The sequence below is a fragment of the Erpetoichthys calabaricus genome, chromosome 15 (genome assembly GCF_900747795.2).
Source record: "Erpetoichthys calabaricus chromosome 15, fErpCal1.3, whole genome shotgun sequence".
Lineage (NCBI taxonomy): Eukaryota > Metazoa > Chordata > Cladistia > Polypteriformes > Polypteridae > Erpetoichthys > Erpetoichthys calabaricus.
In genome coordinates, this window is record NC_041408.2 from 5,658,369 (window position 1) to 5,678,273 (window position 19,905).

General features: G+C 44.1%; 1 protein-coding gene across 1 annotated transcript in view; it reads right to left on the bottom strand.

The window, feature by feature from the left end:
• Positions 1–19,905, bottom strand: part of LOC114666239 (1-phosphatidylinositol 4,5-bisphosphate phosphodiesterase beta-1) — a 550,124-nt gene that overhangs the window by 329,318 nt on the left and 200,901 nt on the right. Inside the window, 1 exon segment of the mRNA XM_051919279.1 lies at positions 17,445–17,513. Within this exon segment, the coding sequence (XP_051775239.1) occupies positions 17,445–17,513 (69 nt within the window).

Here is a 19,905-nt window from a genome sequence, read left to right on the forward strand (position 1 = left end):
AAGGCGTTTCCGACCAGATGTGTACCTAATAACCTTTCCTGGCCAGGAGAAAAGAAGACAGGGAAGGACTGTTGCAGGGGGGCATTTAATTCCCCCAGGTGCCCTTCATATTGGCACCCATTTGGGAACCAGCAGGGAATGCTGGGAGTTGTAGTCCGGCAGCACAGCCCTGCTGGGGTCCGTGGGTTCTGCAAAGGGGCACTGTGGGGAGATGCACTGTCCAATTCATGGGACTTCCATATGACTCGGAAGTACTTCCATCCAGCAATGGCCCTGGTGCCGGAAGTTCTCCCAGGTCCTCATTAAAAGGGGCTGCACCCCCATATATCCTGGCGAGTCGGAGCTGGGAGGACATGGAGCAACACTCGACTGGAGGAGGATGGCAGTGCGGTGGTAAGGAGGATTGACTTCTGGAGAACAGAAAACCCGTGTTTGTGCTACGCTGGAGGTATTTTGCAATAAACCTTCCATTGTTTGAGCCCCGGACTGTGCTGGTGTTTCTGGGTTGGGGGCTCGCGGACGCCCGTTTCCATTACAATGCTCACTGGCCACTTTATTAGGTACAACTACTTGTTAACATAAACGCTGAATCAGCCAATCACGTGGCAGCACCTCCATGTATTTGTCAAGACGACCTGCCGAAGTTCAAACTGGGCATCAGAATTGGGACTGAAGTGACTCTGAACGTGGCATGGCTGTTGGTGCCAGGCGGGCTGCTCTCTGATCATTTCACAAACTGCTGATCTACTGTCGATTTTCATACACAGCCATCTCTCAGGTTTACAGAGAAGGGTCCAAAAAATTAGACAGTGAGTGGCGGTCCTCTGGGTGGAAATGCCTTATTGAGGTTAGAGGTGAATGGCCAGATGGGTTCAAGCTGATAGAAAGGGAACAGAAACTCAAATCAGCACTCGTTACAAGCGAGGTGTGCAGAAGAGCATCTCTGAAATGCACAACACGTCAAGCCGTGAAGCAGGTGGGCTACAGCAGCAGGAGACCCCACAGTTAAGAACAGGCAACTGATGGTACGAGTGACATGGGCTCACCAAAACTGGACAATAGAAGATTAGGAAAAGCGTCACCTGGTCACACACACCTTAAAGACCCTGAGCTTGAGCTTCCTAAGAAAGGAGAGCCAGTCCTCTAGGTTCCCATCTTGGGTATCATCACCTGGCAGCAGTGAGCCAAGGCACCAGAGTCCATAAGACAGTCACACATTTATCATTGTGACACTAACCCAAGTGATTGTGTCCCTAAAGGAAACCTTTACAAATAGCTAATTCAGCTAATACAGTATGCTGCTATGCTAACAACAAGCCATGGATTACAAGTGACATCAAGGGCCTTTTGAACCAGAAGAAAAGGGCCTTTAAAGGCGGTGATCAGCATGAGCTCAAGCGCGTGCAGAAGGAACTCAGAGTCCAGCTCAGGGCGGCGAAGGAGCAGTACAGGAGAAAGCTGGAGCAGAAGTTGCAGAATAACAGCATGAAGGAAGTGTGGGATGGGATGAAGATCATCACTAGCTGCAGCTCGAAGCAGGGTGCCACCATTGAGAGAGACATGGAGAGAGCGAACCCTAACCCACTCTCACCTCTGAGTACTGCACCCTCCACCCATCCTTCTGCTGATACCAGCATAGGAGAGAGTTTCACCCCACCCACAATTACAGCAGCCCAGGTGAGCAGAGAGCTGAGGAGACTTTGTGCCAGAAAAGCAGTGGGTCCAGATGGAGTATCGCCACGACTGCTGAGGGCCTGTGCGTTGGAGCTGGGGAGTCCTCTGCAGCACATCTTCAACCTGAGCCTGGAACAGGGGAGAGTCCCGAGGCTTTGGAAAACATCTTGCATCACCCCAGTCCCAAAGGTATCACGTCCTAGTGAGCTGAATGACTTCCGGCCTGTCGCTCTGACATCACATGTGATGAAGACCATGGAGTGATTGCTGCTTCACCACCTAAGGCCACAGGTCCACCACGCCCTCGACCCTCTGCAGTTTGCATACCAGAAGAAGGTGGGAGCGGAGGATGCTATCATCTACATGCTACACCGATCCCTCTCCCACTTGGACAGAGGCAGTGGCGCAGTAACAATTATGTTTCTAGACTTCTCTAGCGCCTTCAACACCATCCAACCTCTGCTCCTCAGGGACAAGCTGACAGAGATGGGAGTAGATTCATACCTGGTGGCATGGATCGTGGACTATCTTACAGACAGACCTTAGTATGTGCGTCTCGTGAAGTGCAGGTCTGACATTGTGGTCAGCAGCACAGGAGCACCGCAGGGGACTGTACTTTCTCCGGTCCCGTTCAGCCTATATACATTGGACTTCCAATACAACTCGGAGTCCTACCACGTGCAAAAATTCACTGACAACACTGCTATCGTGGGCTGCATCAGGAGTGGGCAGGAGGAGGAGTATAGGGACCTAATCAAGGACTTTGTTAAATGGTGTGACTCAAACCACCTACACCTGAACACCAGCAAAACCAAGGAGCTGGTGGTGGATTTTAGGAGGCTTACAACCCTCCTGGACCCCGTGATCATCAGAGGTGACTGTGTGCAGAGGGTGCAGACCTATAAATACCTGGGAGTGCAGCTGGATGATAAATTGGACTGGACTGGCAATACTGATGCTCTGTGCAAGAAAGGACAGAGCCGACTATACTTCCTTAGAAGGATGGCGTCCTTCAACATCTGCAATAAGATGCTGCAGATGTTCTATCAGGCGGTTGTGGCGAGCGCCCTCTTCTACGCGGTGGTGTGCTGGGGAGGCAGCATAAAGAAGAGGGACGCCTCACCCCTGGACAAACTGGTGAGGAAGGCAGGCTCTATTGTAGGCATGGAGCTGGACAGTTTGACATCTGTGGCAGAGCGACGGGCGCTGAGCAGACTCCTGTCAATCATGGAGAATCCACTGCATCCACTGAACAGGATCATCTCCAGACAGAGGAGCAGCTTCAGCAACAGACTGCTGTCACTGTCCTGCTCCACTGACAGACTGAGGAGATCGTTCCTCCACCACACTATGCGACTCTTCAATTCCACCAGAGGGGGGTAAACGTTAACATTATACAAAGTTATTGTCTGTCTGTATACCTGCATTGTTATCACTCTTTTATTTAATATTGTTTCTTTATCAGTATGCTCCTGCTGGAGTATGGGAATTTCCCCTTGGGATTAATAAAGTATCTATCTATTTATCAATTCCCACCCTGATCTTGAGCCCAAGTCCCGTCGACGAGTCCAGGACCCTCATAATGCAGATGTTACTGGATAGGAAAGTGCAAAACAAAATGCCTAGAAAATGTGAAAAATGAGCCGGCGGGGCGACTTTCCTGTTCTTTCCTCATTGCTGCCTCCCTTCCGGTTTGGCTGCCAGTTTCCTCTCCCTCGATTTCCTGGAGTGCCACTTCTGTGTATGACATACACCTTCGGTACAGAGCCGGGATGTTATTTAAAATCATTTTAGGATGTGGAGTTGTTAATATTTCTTGACAAACTTTAAAGTGTTTGCAACTTCGAGAGATCAACAATAAAAGCAGCTGCCAAGATAAACTCCAAGAACGGGCAACCAAAGACGGATTGGAGAGAACAGGGGAATCCAGTGCTGTCCGTGAAATCTACTTGTGTGTACGGTATATCTGCATAATTAGCTTAGGGTGGTGGGACTACCCTGGTAGAACCAATCTTGGACTGGGCACCAGCCTATTATGTGATCGTCCATCCATCCATCCTTTAAACCTGCTTATCCAGCACAGGGTCACGGGGCAGATGGAGCCTATGGCAGCAATACACTGGTCTACAAAAAAATAGTTTTTGTTTGCTACTGGGAACTTCAGAGCAGCTCTCTATTAAGTTTTTTACACTCCCAAAGTCCGAAGACATGCAGGTTAGGCGCATTGGCGATCCTAAATTATCCCTAGTGTGTGCTTGGTGTGTGGGTGTGCCCTGCGGTGGGCTGGCGCCCTGCCCGGGATTTGTTCCTGCCTTGCACCCTGTGTTGGCTGGGATTGCCTCCAGCAGACCCCCCGTGACCCTGTGCTAGGAAATAGCTGGTTGGACAATGACTGACTGACACTCACTTCATACAGTATATGAAATCGGAATTAAGCTAGCATGTCAGGTTTTTGAAATACACAGCATTGACATTTTGACACTTTTGAATATCAATATAATATATCAACATGATATCTGGAGTTTGGACTCTGTCCCACCAAAATTGTTTTGATGTGTTACTTCTGAAAACAAACCAGAAGACGATACCAGAGACACGTTAACGCATATTTATGTCAATTTACCTCAATATAACAGTGAGGTCAGTGTGCACCAAAAATGTTGGTGGCCCTCGCTTTTGCGCTTGTACTGCACATCCGTCTCTCTTTGCAAGAACCAGCAGTAGTCACCCATCGTGCTCAGAGTGAATTTTCTCCGATATCGGTTTTCCATCACCTTTATATCTTGATGAAATCTTTCCTTATAGTCATTGCTGACATCGCCCAGATTTGGTGGAAAAACTTCGAGATGAGAATTTAAAAAATGTGTCTTCAGTGACATTCTGGCTCCCGTAAGCTAATAAATGTTCAGCAGGTTCTCCACAAGCTCAGAAGAATTCTCTGCTCTGTGACTGCCAAGAAAATTCTGGACAACCCGCACGAACGAGGGTGCTGATTCAGTGGGCTTCGGTTTCCTTTTGAACTCCTCGTCAAAGCACCAGTTCACGGATTTCAGGAACAACACAAACACCTTCCTTAATGTTGGCTTCACTTTTCTCGAGACCAAACTTATTTCTTAAATGCATTGCCGTTTTTGTCTATCGCCTTGACAAAATTTCCAAAGTAGTGGTGAATCTAACGAATAAAATGTCACGAAATGCAATGTGACATTTAACAATAAAACCTCCACCTACGGCGGCACGGTGGCGCAGTGGTAGCGCTGCTGCCTCGCAGTTAGGGGACCCGGGTTCGCTTCCCGGGTCCACCCTGCGTGGAGTTTGCATGTTCTCCCCGTGTCTGCGTGGGTTTCCTCCGGGCGCTCCGGTTTCCTCCCACAGTCCAAAGACATGCAGGTTAGGTGGATTGGTGATTCTAAATTGGCCCTAGTGTGTGCTTGGTGTGTGGGTGTGTTTGTGTGTGTCCTGCGGTGGGTTGGCACCCTGCCCGGGATTGGTTCCTGCCTTGTGCCCTGTGTTGGCTGGGATTGGCTCCAGCAGACCCCCGTGACCCTGTGTTCGGATTCAGCGGGTTGGTAAATGGATGGATGGACCTCCACCTACTGCATCGTCATGTCTGAGTTGTGTCATTATGCTTTAGGGCCCGTTTATACTTCAAGCTCAGAATGCGCATGCGCACGCATCATGGCCGCCACGCGTTCTGAGTGTTCATTTGACGCGTTCTCTGAGCAGGTTCTCAGAAATGAACGCGACGTGTGCGTGAGTTGCAGTACCAGCAAAAAGTCGGGGGGGCAGTGTGATAAAAGTCAGAATGTGACGTCAGAGTCTCTGTTTACTATCGACGTGTGACAGAAAGCCACTATGCGGATCCTACGGGATCGGTGTGCGCACTTCGATGTTTGATGAACGGTTTGTTGTGGTGAAGCAAAATGCCGACATACAAATGCATTCGTGGTGCTTTTATATTCAAGTGTCACATATTCCCGATCGTAATGACACGACACATTTTAAAAGTCTCACATGCCGTCTTTTGTGTCATCTTCTTTTTCTGGGGCTTCCTGCTGAACTGACAGCAGCAGCAGGCAGCAATCGCCACACAGAACACGTCACATTTATGATATTGCAACTCTCTGCACATTTAGAACCCTTAGATTTATACTTGATATCACTTTCATGATGAAATGCATTAAAGTATTGTAAAAGGCGCTATATAGCACCCGACCCGGCACAGACTGAGACAGAGGCACGTACTTAAATAAAACACACTTTATTTCTTCTTCAGCCGTGGGGCACGCCTTCCCCGTGTCCCACAGGCCCAACACAGTCCCAAATACACTCACAAATATTCTCTTTTCTCCCTTTACCACCACTCCTCCTCAGGCTTAGTCGTCCTCCTCCTCCTCCCAACTCCAGCTCTCTCTGAGTGGTGGTGGCTGGCCTTTTTTATACCCCACCCAGAAGCGTTCCAGGTGCTTGATTACCTGGCCCTAATTGAACTTCCGGGTGGGGCTGACGAGTCGACCAGCTGGACTGCAGACGTCATGCAGCTCCCCCTAGCGGCCATCCGAGCCCCCAACCAGGCTGTGGAGGACTCCATCTTCCATGGAGCCCTGCGCCAGGTTGGGGAATCATCGTCCACCAGGGAGGCTGCCACCAAGCGTCCTGGGGGAGGTATTGAGCTGCCCATGGTGGCTCCCCCGGAACAGATGCAGCAGGGGCGTCCCTGCCGGGCATGGGACCCGGCTGTCCTTCACAGTATGTATGTTACATTTTACAAATAAATTGTTAATTTTGTTTAAATAATGAATACTGATAATAATTACACACATGGGGGTGACATGGTGGCAGAGCGGTAGCGCTGCTATCTCGCAGGGAGTCACGTTGCTTGTATTCTGTGCCTGGAGTTTACTTGATTTCCTTCTGGGGTTCCACCGTGTGCTCCGGTGTCCTTCCAAAGATGTGCAGATTTGGTGACACTAAAATGACGCCAGTGTGTATGTGAAGTGCTTGTATTCACCTTGCAATGATCTGATGCCCCATCTAGGGATTGTTTCTGCCTCGTGCCCAATGCTTGCTGGAATGGACACATCCCTGGATTGATGGATTTAATCATTAAACATGTGTCCTCAGTAATTTAATGGGTGTTCTAGGGCAATTCACAATGCAGGGAAGCCGACCCTGTTCTCACCGTGATGATATCTCACACTGCCACCTGGTGGACTCTTCCAGATTTACGTAAAGTATGCGCACAAGGATAAACAGTAAAACGCTTGTGTCTGCTGGAGCATGCGCCGCGTCTCGTGAAGTATAAACCTGACCTTAGAGTCATATAAGACCTGGTAATCAGTAACAAACATTTTTTTTCTACTAATTAAAAATTAGTAACTTTTACATAAAATTAATAATGATAAGGTAAACAACTCACAGCTGTTAGTAACGTGTGGCAAATTCTTTAATCTCAATGGCATCCCTAGTGGAATTACTGGTATTTATCACAATGGTTATCCGCCTTTACTGTCCAGTCAACATAGTTGTCCAAGACCTGGAACATCATAACTATAAAAAACGGGACATGCTGCTGGACGAAAAACGGTTTTCAGATTTGGAGTCGGCAAGTGAAACCTATTAAAGTAAAAAGGTGAAAGACTCCCAGTATCAAAATGCTTGTTGACCTGTGTAATCGGGAACAAGGTTAGGAGAATTTAGTTTTTTAAGTTTGACTCGAAGGTATGGAATGTTACATGCTTTTAATAAATTCAAATTAAAAAAAAACAAACCAACACAATCTAGACAAGAACAGGCCACAAATCCCAACAAAACTCACCAGTCCTGTCCACTTCATTCTTCCAAAATAACATCAAGTCGAGTTTTACCAAAGTCCTACCGTCTACTACACTACTTGGTAGTTCATTCCAGTGCGTCGACGATTCTCTTTGTAAAGGAAAACCTCCTGACGTTTGCACAAATATCACATTGCAGTTCCCTTCACCAGTTTCTAGCATATTTCCCTTTACAATGCACAATCCTGTAGTTGAGGACACCTAGTGGAGACTAAGAGAAGTGCACTTAAAACTACAGGCAGGAAACTCCTAACACAAAAAGATGTGGGAATCTGGAACAAACTGAAGTGGCCAACCGTGACACCTTTTTAAAAGGGATCTGGATGGGACTCTGGGACAACGCAGCTCATAGGCTGGATGGATGGATGGATGTGTATGGAAAATAAAAATCTATATATTAGCATAAATAGACATAAAAGTAAGTAACAGCTTCTGAAGCATTAGATTTGGCATAAATTAGACATGACAAGCAAATAAGATATGTCAAGCAAATCCTCTTTAATAAAATCCCTGTGTGCGTCCATGTGTCCGTGTGTGTGTGTCTTCTGGTGAAGTGCGCAAGCACAGGGCACGGTGCGATGCTTCAAAGGTCACCTGACGTGTCACACAAGACAGAGAGGGCGGGACCTATAAAATATCGCGCGGCCGATCCAATCGGATTTCGGTAAATGAGGTAAGACTTAAAATATAACACATGAAAAATCCAATTGGGTACTGAGACGTGGAGACCAGCTTCCCCAAAGAGGTGGGATTAGTGTTTGTTGTTGTGCAAGTGTTCGCTCTGAGGATGTCAGATTTGCGATTAACAAACTTGGCCCGGTAAAGTGTTTTCCTAAATATACGAATTTTCATGGTATTACAAAAGGATGACTTTTAAAAGTAGATTTATTTTTGCGCACATAAAATCCATTGCTGGGGAGATGCCATACATACAATAATCAGCTGCATGCCAGCACAGATTAAAATACTTGCTGGACAGACGTAAGAGGGTTGTCTGGGTTCCACGCGGAATCACTTAAAATAAGTAGCCAAGGATTTTTTTTTCTATTTTTCTCATGTACTTCGATCCTTTTTAAACTTTTTCCAAGTATTCACCGCCAACATCAATGCACTTTTGGGGTCTTCTGACCCACGCCGCAAAACACTCGCAAAAGGCTGTCTTTGGGAGGTTGTCCAGCTGTTCTTTGACAGCTGCAATGAGTTCCTCTCGAGTTTCGAAGTTGTGGCCTCGCAGGGGTTCTGTCACCTTCGGGAAGAGCCAAAAGTCACATGGTGCAAGATCAGGCGAGTAGGGTGGCGGGTTCAAAACGTTGACACCACTGTCTTCAATGAAATGCTTCGTCGCATTAGCCGTGTGGGCTGGCGCATTGTCATGATGCAAAAAGTGCCTTCGCAAGTTCTTGGACCGGCCTCTAGCCATCGCAGAAAAAACTTCAGGCAGGCACTGAGTGGTGTACCACTCAGGTCACATTTTTCCTCTCCATCAGCGGAATTGACGCAACAATGCCATCGATGTTGAAAAAGATGGCAAACATGGTGCGTTTCACCGAGCGGATTAAACCATCAGAAAAGTCGTAAAAAATCATCACTCGAAAGTCACGCACGCACGGAGTCGGGAGCTTCGCCGCTAGCGCCGGCTGTGCACTCTCAGTTCGTTTGCTTCTCGTGTTCATTCTGAAGGAAGAGAGGGAGCAAAACATCTGAACAAAAACATGCAACCACTTGAATAATCCCTCTACGCAGCAGAACAGGTTTCGACAGGCTGACACTCGACAAACGATAAAATTCCGCGCGGAACCCAGACAACCCTCGTATTACTGTGAGAGAAAATTAAAGGCACACAATACAGTGACGCATATTACAGCCACATACAAGCCAGTATTACTGTAACAGAAAATAGACGGTCCTTTGCCATTTAATATAGACTGTTCCTACTAATGTTTATGCACTACTATTCTAGCGCCCGTTATTGTAACGGGCTTAATGACTAGTAGTTAAATGAAAACATTAGTTATATTACATTTTCTAGTTAAGCTTGAAGGAAAATTACCAATATTGGGAAAGGAAGGATAGAACAGGAAGAGAATGACGTACAGAAACTACCTGAGGACAAGAGAAGGGGGAATAAGAACACCTGTTGTTAGAAGGCCAGAAAGCAAGGAATGATACCAATGATGAAATGCAGAAATATGGTCCTGGTAGGTACGTGAGAAACCAGCTGGAATAGTGAGTCAGAAGAGACAGCAAATGCAGTGTTACAACGAGGTCAAGATGATGTAATGTATGGAAAATAAAATTAGTGTATTCATGTATTAGCATAAATAAATATAGAGAAATATATTAGCATTAACCTTAGTGCAGATATTAATGAAAGTCAGACCTGCCAAGCAAATGATTAAATAAAAGCACATGCCATATTTCTTTTTAATTAAAGCTTAGCTTTAAGCTACCAAGTATAAACTAGCTTGCAAGCCAAGGAAAGGGAAGTGATAAGAGAAAGCCCAAATATGGAAGAAGGAACATTTGCCCGGCCGAAGCCAATCATAATAAGCAAAACAGAAAATAAAGATGGACAATAGACAGTAAAAATACCGGAGGCCAACTGCAGGGGGAAGTCAGGAGATAATACTGGTTCCCATGAAAACTCGAGGTATCGGCCGGACAGGTGCAGAGGGGAGTCAGAGAAAAACAGCAAATGAGCTAATATGAGCGAGGTTGGAGTGAGAAGAATTTACTATATGTGAATTTCCCCTTGGGATTAATAAAGCATCTATCTAGCTATCTATCTATCTATCTAAGTTTTGAGTTCTGAACTGTTCAGGGCTCAGCTCAATTTAGCCATATTGGGTTGAGTCCGTGTTATTGGTTTATTGCAATAAAGCTATAAACTCTGTTTGCCTATCCTGAGTCCTAATAGCCTTCATTTCAGGTAAAAACCTATTGGTGACAATTTTTCGCCACGACACGTGGTTCCTCAATGTTCCTAACCTTGACTAGTTGGATAACTGAAAGGGGAAGCTTTTAGGAAATTAATTTTTTGTTGTGTGAAGAAAAAAAAAATCAATGACCATCAGTTCACTGAAATGTAAGCTTAACATGCATCACAGGAAAATTAATGGAAGGAATTATTAAGGATAAGATTGAGCAACACCTGGCAAGGACAGGAGTTATTAGGAACAGTCAGCGTGGGTTCAGAAGAGGGAGGTCGTGTTTTACTAACATGCTGGAATTCTATAATGAAGCAACAAAAGGATACGATCAAAGTGGAGCAGATGAGATAATTTATCTTGACTTTCAGAAAGCATTTGATGAGGTGCCACATGAGAGGGTGGGCATCAAACTAAAAGAAGTGGCAGTTCATTGGGTGGAGTGTAGATGAGTGCAGAATTGGCTCAGACACAGGAAGCAGAGGGTGATGGTATGAGGAACCTCATTAGAATTGGCAGATGTTAAGAGTGGTGACCAGCAGGGGCAGTGCTGGGGCTGCTGCTATTTTTAATAAATATAAATGATTTAGATATTTAGAATTTAAATAACAAGCTGGCTAAGTTTGCAGATGATACCAAGGTAGATGGATTAGCAGATAATTTGGAATCCGTTATATCATCACAGATGGACTTGGATAGCATACAGGCTTGAGCAGATTTGTGGCAGTTGAAATTTAATGTCAGTAAATGTAAAGAATTACACATAGGAACTAAAAATATGAGGTTTGAATACACAATGGGCGGTCGGAAAATCGAGAGTACACCTTATGAGAAGGATTTAGGAGTCGTAGTGGACTCTAAGCTATAAACTCCCAGTCAGTGTTCAGATGCCATTAAGAAGGCTAAGAGAATGTCAGGTTATATAGCGCCTTGACGTGTGCAGTACAAGTCACAGGAGGTTCTGCTCAAGCTTTATAACACACTGGTGAGGCCTCATCTGGAGTCCTGGGTGCAGTTTTGGTCTCCAGGCTACTTTAAGGACATAGCAGCATAAGAAAATGTCCAGAGAAGAGCGACGAGGCTGATTAGGAGACTACAGGGGTTGAATTAGGAGGAAAGATGAAAAGAGCCGAGCCTTTACAGTTTAAAAAAAAGAAGATTAAGAGGAGACCTGACTGAAGTGTGTAAAATATGAAGGGAATTAGTCCAGTGGATCGAGACGGTGACTTTAAAATGAGTTCACAGAGAACACGGGGACAGAGCTGGAAACTTGTGAAGGGTAAATTTCGCACTAACATTAGGAAGTTTTTCTTTACATAAAGAACGATTGACACTTGGAATAAGCGACCAAGTAGTGTGATAGACAGTAAGACTTTAGGGACTTTCAAAACTCGACTTTTGGAAGAAATAAGTGGAAAGGACTGGCGAGCTTTGTTGGGCTGAATGACCTGTTCTCTTCTCAAGTGTTCTAACGTTCTAAAGCCTATGGAAGATGATGCACCCAGACCCCCCCCCCCCCACCCCGAACACACACACACACACACACTCTGACATGAGTTACCAATACGCCTAATGCACTCATATTTGAAATTTGGGAGAAAAAGCAGGGAACACACAGAAAAGCCCAACTAACCATGTGGAGTACACGCATACGTCACCCTGGCCTCGACTGGGCCCAAAATGAATCCTGATGTCTGAAGGGGTGAAGCAGAAATGCTAACAAAACCGCCAATCACATAATAGTCTTGACGTCACTAAATTCAATTCAGAGGTGTGGGGAGCTGCCACCCATACTGGTGTCAGAAGGTGTAAGGCAGGAACTCACCGCAGATGGAGCAACAGCCTGCTAGGTTGCTCCACTGGCTTATGGGTATTTTGATTTCTCGTTATTTATACTATTGTTAAATTGTTATCTTGTTGTGTTTTTTTTTTTTATTTTACTTTATTAAATACTAGCGGGCACTCAATGGGCACAATGGTACAATGGTAGAATAGGAAGAGGATGGAAGTAAAAAAATGGGAAGTGAGAATTTATATCCTATTGCGATATTATGATTGTAAAATATTTGGTTTCTATTAAAGGCAGAATCGTGTGACATAGCAGAAAATATTTGTGGGAGTGTCAAGTGAAAATTTCTTTATGTCCATCCATCCATTATCCAACCAGCTATATCCAAACTACAGGGTCACGGGGGTCTGCTGGAGCCAATCTTATCCAACACAGGGCACAAGGCAGGAAACAAACCCCAGGCAGGGCGCCAGCCCACCACAGAATTTCTCTATGTTATATATTTAATTTGTTTATTTTAAAGTGTCAGACATGTGTGTCTGTGGATCACCTTCTGGGCACCATCTGAAGCAGGTAATACCACTGCCGGGATAAGAGGGGGTGCTCACGCTAACCTTTTCCTCTTCCTTTCCCTCTGCAGCTGCAGTAATGTTTGACATCGGAGCGTACCAACCTTCCGCTTGGCCAGGGATACCATGCCAATGTTTAACATTTTTACCAAAGAGATCACAGCCACATTCTCACCCCTGATAGCCAAACCAAAAATACTGTACATCAAGAGGCCCTCATATACGAAAGCTATCAATAGTTTTTTTCTGTTTTTTTTTTTTTTCACCTGTATTATTATCATTCTTTAATTTAATATTATTTATTGTATCAGTATGCTGCTGCTGAAGAATGTGAATTTCCCATTGGGATTAATAAAGTATCTATCTATCTATCTATCAATAGAAATTCTTCTCAATACAAATTATTACTTTTTTTTTGTTTTTATTGATTTTTAAAGTTTGTCCCGTTTCACTACTATGTGGGCGGAGCCGCGGAAGAGAGCTAGATATAAAATATTTACAAATTAACAGTTATCCCCGCCCCTCTTGACAACACCCCGCCAAATTTCTATAAACCATTGAACGTCTGCAGCCCCCTAATAAGATGAGACTCTGCAACACCTTGAACTTTAGCAGCACATCAGTGACCATCGGGTTTTTCTCGTCTTGAGAATAACCGGCTTTACCTGACCTAAGTGAAAACACCCTGGCACACATTTGCTTTGCTCTTTTTGATTATATACGATCAAAGAAGAAAAAGACAAACCAGAGAAGCAGAAAACACAAGCGAGCTTTTAGGAAATCCACAAAGGCTGACAATTCAGTGACCTCAGGAAGTGCATTTTAGATGTTACACCCCTCTGGTTAGTGACCTCTGACCCTGCTTCTAGCAACCAGTAAGCACCATCTGTAAGTATATGAGTAGTGACCGTAGTGTCAGATACAGAAGGAACAATGAAGTTCTCACTTCCGGGCCCGATCAACACACAAGATGGGCAACAAGCAGACCCTCAAAGCAGCAGGACTACCCGCCACGCCACAGTGCTGCCCTGTCTGGTGGTACCGAAGCAAACTGGCCACCTCAAAGTGAAAGCGAGGTCCGTGCCTTCAATTAGAGCACTCCAGTAGATATCCGCTAGATACGAATTACAGTAATTGAATCAAACACATCCTCTTCTCGAGTATCACTTTAGTCAAGAAGGCTGCTTAATGGCTTTAAGACGTACGGTACAAGAGCGTTGGGTACATTAGATCATCAACTGCACATCTCTCGTAATACACCCAGCTCCGTCTTTTACTGTAAATTCAAGAAACTAACACGAGAATATCGAGATACTAAAGCCCATTAGTTATCTGACCTTCTCATTCCGATTCAGAAGAAGGAAAGTGAAAAAGGAGAGACGTCTGAGAAGTGAACGCTGGACGTCATTCTGTACAAATTAACCAACGTAATTCCAACTCTGGCCTGGAAAATGAAAGGATGCCTGAGGAGTGGAGAAGAAGTGTACTGGTGCCGATATTTAAGAATAAGGGGGACGTGCAGAACTGCAGTAACTACAGGGGGATAAAACTGATGAGCCACAGCATAAAGTTATGGGAAAGAGTTGGGGAAGCTCAGTTAAGAAGTGAGGTGATGATTAGTGAGCAGTAGGATGGTTTCATGCTAAGAAAGAGCACCACAGATGAGATGTTTGCTCTGAGGGTGTTGATGGAGAAGTAGAGAGAAGGTCAGAAGGAGTTGCATTGTATCTTTGTGGACCCGGAGAAAGCAAATGACAGGGTGACTGAGAGGAGCTGTGGTATTGTATGAGGAAGTCGTGAGTGGCAGAGAAGTACGTAAGAGTTGTACGTGATATGTACGAGGGAAGTGTGACTGTGGTGAGGTCTGCGGTAGGAGTGACGAAGGGGGGATTACATCAGGGATCGGCTCTGAGCCCTTTCTTATTTGCAGTGGTGATGGACAGGTTGACAGACAAGATTAGACAGGAGTCCCCGTGGACTGTGATGTTTGCTGATGACATTGTGATCTGTAGTGAGAGTAGGGAGCAGGTTGAGGAGACCCTGGAGTGGTGGAGATATGAGATTAGAGGAATGAAGGTCAGTAGGAACAAGACAGAATACATGTGTGTGAATGAGAGGGAGGTCAGTGGAATGGTGAGGATGCAGGGAGTAGAGTTGGCGAAGGTGGAAGAGTTTAAATACTTGGGATCAACAGTACAGAGTAATGGGGAGTGTGGAAGAGAAGTGAAAAAGAGAGTGCAGGCAGGGTGGAGTCGGTGGAGAAGAGTGACAGGAGTGATTTGTGACAGACGGGTATCAGCAAGAGTGACAGGGAAGGTCTACAGGACGGTAGTGAGACCAGCTATATTATATGGGCTGGAGACGGTGGCACAGGAGACAGAGCTGGAGGTGGCAGAGTTAAAGATGTTAAGATTTGCATTGGGTGTGAGGAGGATGGACAGGATTAGAAATGAGGACATTAGAGGGTCAGCTCAGGTTATAAGGTTGGGAGACAAAGTCAGAGGGACGAGATTGCGTTGGTTTGGACATGTGCAGAGGAGAGATGAGGGGTATATTGAGAGAAGGGTGCTAAGGATAGAGCTTACCAGGGCAGAGGAGAAGAGGAAAGCCTAAGAGGAGGTTTATGGATGTGGTGAGAGAGGACATGCAGGTGATGGGGGTGACAGAACAAGATGTGGATATGGAAGAAGATGATCCGCTGTGGCAACCCCTAATGGGAGCAGCCAAAAGAAGAAGAAGAAGTAGAAGAATTCAAACCCTGGCCTGCTTATGTTGCGTTGGGTCTGTTCGCTCTCTCAAGCCCTGTGTGGATTTTTCCTCCATGTAGTCTCAGAATTTCTCCAAAAGCTACTAAAGCAATTGGTCACCCTAAAATTGGCCAATTGTGACTAAGTGTGCCCGGTGAAGGTTGGCACCTCATCCTTCTTCTTAGTGTGCCATTGCTGCCAGGGTATGGCTCGGCACCTCTGGCTCTGAACTGGTTGAACGAGAGTTTGGGTGCGACACTCAAGTAATTGTGTAACCTTTCAGCATTCAGGTGTAGTTTGCCCCCCCCCCGATGTCTCTATTGAGACACAATGAAGATAGGAAACTCTGCTTAAAAATGTAAACATATTTAAAAATCGAAAACCAAAGTCTCTCCTTTTCTGTAAGTATCCAGATTCTTTGCGGTGGTATTCCAGATGGTGCTGCAGGGGCCTCCTGTTTGTTTTAATTCTCCTTGAGGTGTGTCAAGAACGTGACTGGAGTCCATCTTTGGCAAACCAAATGGATTGGACATCGTTTAGAGTATCTTGGGTATAGAAGGTCCTACAGTTCACAACACGAAGTCCAAGGAACTCTCTGTGGACCTCCGTGACCAAATGGTGGTGAGGACCAGATCAGAGCAAGAGGATCAAACCATTTCTAAAGCAGTAGAAGAGTGGAGAACTTTGGAACCACTGGGACTCTTCCTAGAGTCGGCTATCTGACCAAACTGAGTAGCCGGTCAAGAAGGGCCTTGGTCAGGAAGGTGACACCTAAGCGTCCCGGAGTAAAAAATCTTCATATGTCAAAATGGAAAGACTCATTTGTTAATTTTTAAAAAAATTATACTGAGATCCATCCATGTTTTTCAACGTGCTTTATGAATAAAATTTTATTTTACTTCAGAAGTAGCATTTATTGAGTTGGTGGAAGATCAGGTGAATCCGTAACCTGGTCAATCCTCTTTGACAATTGTTAGTGGGTTTTTCCCATCACCCTTAGGAGTGTCGTGGATAGCAAACTCATCGCTGAAGTTAGCACTTGTTTTCATTACCAAATGTTCAGTGCTGACATCAGAGTCGAGTCGTTCTGGTCGTTTTGTTTTGCTGGTAAGGCCTAAAGAGTTTTTTAGTTTGAGGTTTCGCTCACGCATTTCTTGCCCCGTTCACGTTTCCCTCCAACGAGATCAACCCCATCAAACAAATTCAGCAAGTCGGGAGGCGACTGCCTCTCTCCACACTTGCGCATCTCCTTTAGAATTGCTACTGTATGTTATGTGTGATATTGAACTCATTTATGTTATTCTTATGTGATGTCAGCTCCAAAGCTACCAAATTAAAATTCCTGTACGTTTAGAACTGGAGAATGAAAAGGGAATCCCGATTCCTGTTAGCGTCACACGTTTTAAATGGCTGTGGTTGGTAAAATTTAAAGCAAAGCCAATCTCACTCTTTAAGCCATTATATTGTCGTATGTTGTAAAATCATTATCCACGTATGTGATTTCCACATATTTTGAGAGTCAACTCTCACAGTGATCAAGTTAACTCTGGCAATTTTGTTGTGCGAGATTCAAATGAACAGATTGTTCAGTCAAGGGGGTTCTGCACTGAAACCAACTACGCAGTACCAGGCCCATTTAAAACAATCAAAAAAAAATTTAAAAAGCTAAGGTACAAACCAGGGTGTATGCTGATGTGGAACAAACCACAAGACATGCAGACGGCGTGCGAATGAGGACAACCAACAAGAAGAAATTCCACAAGCCGCCTGAACAGGACCAACACTTAGCAGAACAGGCCACGGGACGTAATGTGGATTTCTACAAACAGCGCAGAACTTAAGGGCTTGCTATATAAAACAAAAGAAAGACCAAGAAGATTTATATACTGTATAATATCGCCTACCTTTGGTATTCTTGCACATTTCCCATTTCTGGCATCCTTAATGTTGTTTATATCCATAAGGTCAGTTTCCTGAAAGCAAAAAGAAATCTGTATTAGAAACTTTTCATGAATTTCTAGTTTTATTATTAATTTGATGATATTACACTACTTTAATTTAGTTACATTTAACTCAATTCATGATATTCACATACTAACTGTGCAAAGATGGGTTGAAATTTAAATAATCAACATGGACCTCAGCATATTCAGCATTAATGTTTGCAGTGCACCTTCTATTCAAATACATTTTGCAATGCTTGTAGTGATACATTTGTCATTCCAACAGGTGCTGCATCACAAACATTAGCACTGATTTTATGAATCCCATACCAAAAGGCATAACAGAGACACATGCATTACATCTGCCATTCCAACAGATGGCACATCACAGTTATTAGTAGTGCTTTTACAAATCAATTCCTACATGCCATATAACAGAGACATATGCCTTGATTTTGTCATTTTGACAGTTGGAGCATTACAAACTTTTGTAGAAATAAAATGCATTGAGTCTGTCTTTTCAACAGAAGGCACATCAGAAACATTGCCACTGATATTACAAATCCCATACCAAATGGTATATAACAGAGACATATGCATTACATTAGCCATTCCAACAGATGGCACATCACAAATATTTCTAGTAATAAAATTCAGTGCATTTGTCATTCCAACAAGTGGCGCATTACAAACATTTCCACTGCTTTTACGAATCCCCTTTAAAATGGCACACGAAAGACATATGCATTATATTTTCCACTCCAACAGATGGCACATCACAAACATTTCTAGTAATAAAATTCCGCGCATTTGTCATTCCAACAGATGGCGCATCACAAACATTTCTAGTAATAAAATTCAGTGCATTTGTCATTCTAGCAAGTGGTGCATTACAAACATTACCACTGTTTTCATGAATCCCATTTTAAATGACATATGAAAGAGACATATGCATTACATTTGCCAATTCAAAAGATGGCACATCACAAACATTTCTAGTAATAAAATTCAGTGCATTTGTCATTCCAACAAGTGGCGCATTACAAACATTTCCACTGCTTTTATGAATCCCCTTTAAAATGGCACATGAAAGACATATGCATTACATTTTCCACTCCAACAGATGGCACATCACAAACATTTCTAGTAATAAAATTCAGTGCATTTGTCATTCCAACAAGTGGCGCATTACAAACATTACCACTGCTTTTACGAATCCCCTTTAAAATGGCACATGAGACATATGCATTACATTTTCCATTCCAAAAGATGGCACATCACAAACATTTCTTGTAATAAAATGCACTGTATTTGTCATTCCAACAAGTGGTGCATTATAAACATTACACTGCTTTTATGAATCCCCTTTAAAATAGCACATGAAAGAAACATATGCATTACATTTTCCATTCCAACAGACAGCACTTCACAAACATTAGCACTGCTAGCAGAGTGCAGTCAGTTTCCCTCACACTCATTCATTCATTTTCTGAACTTATTTATTTCCGTTTCTGAGTTATTCTGTGTTGAAGACCATCCAAGGTGATCTCACTAATTAATCACAGGGCTCCTCACACACAATCTTACACATATTCATTCAGGGTTTAAAACGGTTTTTATTTTACATTATAAAATATGACATTAGTGTTCTCAACTGCATCCACACACCAAACAGAAAGAAAAGCGTAGAAGATAAAAAATTCACAACATTAGAAACAACAGTTACATTTTCCAAAGCTGAGAATTAATAACAAGTTTGTGGATATCTACTTGTGAAATTATTAAAAGCTTTACCAGACACATGGGTGTGGGTAGCAGGAGCATCCTTACTGCACCCTGATGGGACACTCGTCCACTGTGGAGCCAAGTCACACACACACACACACACACACACACACACACACACACACACACACACACACACAGGGTCAAATAAAACAGCCAATCAAGCTGCACATTTCCGGAGAAGTCCGAGACACACACGCACAGCGGGAAAATAAGAAGACTTGCACACACTACTGTAACTGAGCTTGGAATTGAACCCGAGACCTCCGAAGATGTAACGCAGCCTCGGTGATTAATCAAAGTTAGATTAATTTAAATTTATACAAGATTGTGTCTGCCTTCACTTTCTAAATCATTCCCTTGGATCCCCTTTGTGCCACTTAATTATCAAGAGCGGCTGGGAATAATCAGAGTGAAGAAATGGGACTAATTATAATACCGATGCACATCGTCACAAAGCGCTCTCAATTTATATAGCGCCTTTCGTCCTAAAGCCAATTTAATAAATAAATAATAATAAAAAAAAAACACAAGAGGGTCACATACTGAGAAAAAGAAGAAAAAAAAATTGCCACCCACCCCAGAAACTCTGCCTGATACGCCGTGTGAAATGGCGCAGGTCTGTCAAGTGAGGAAC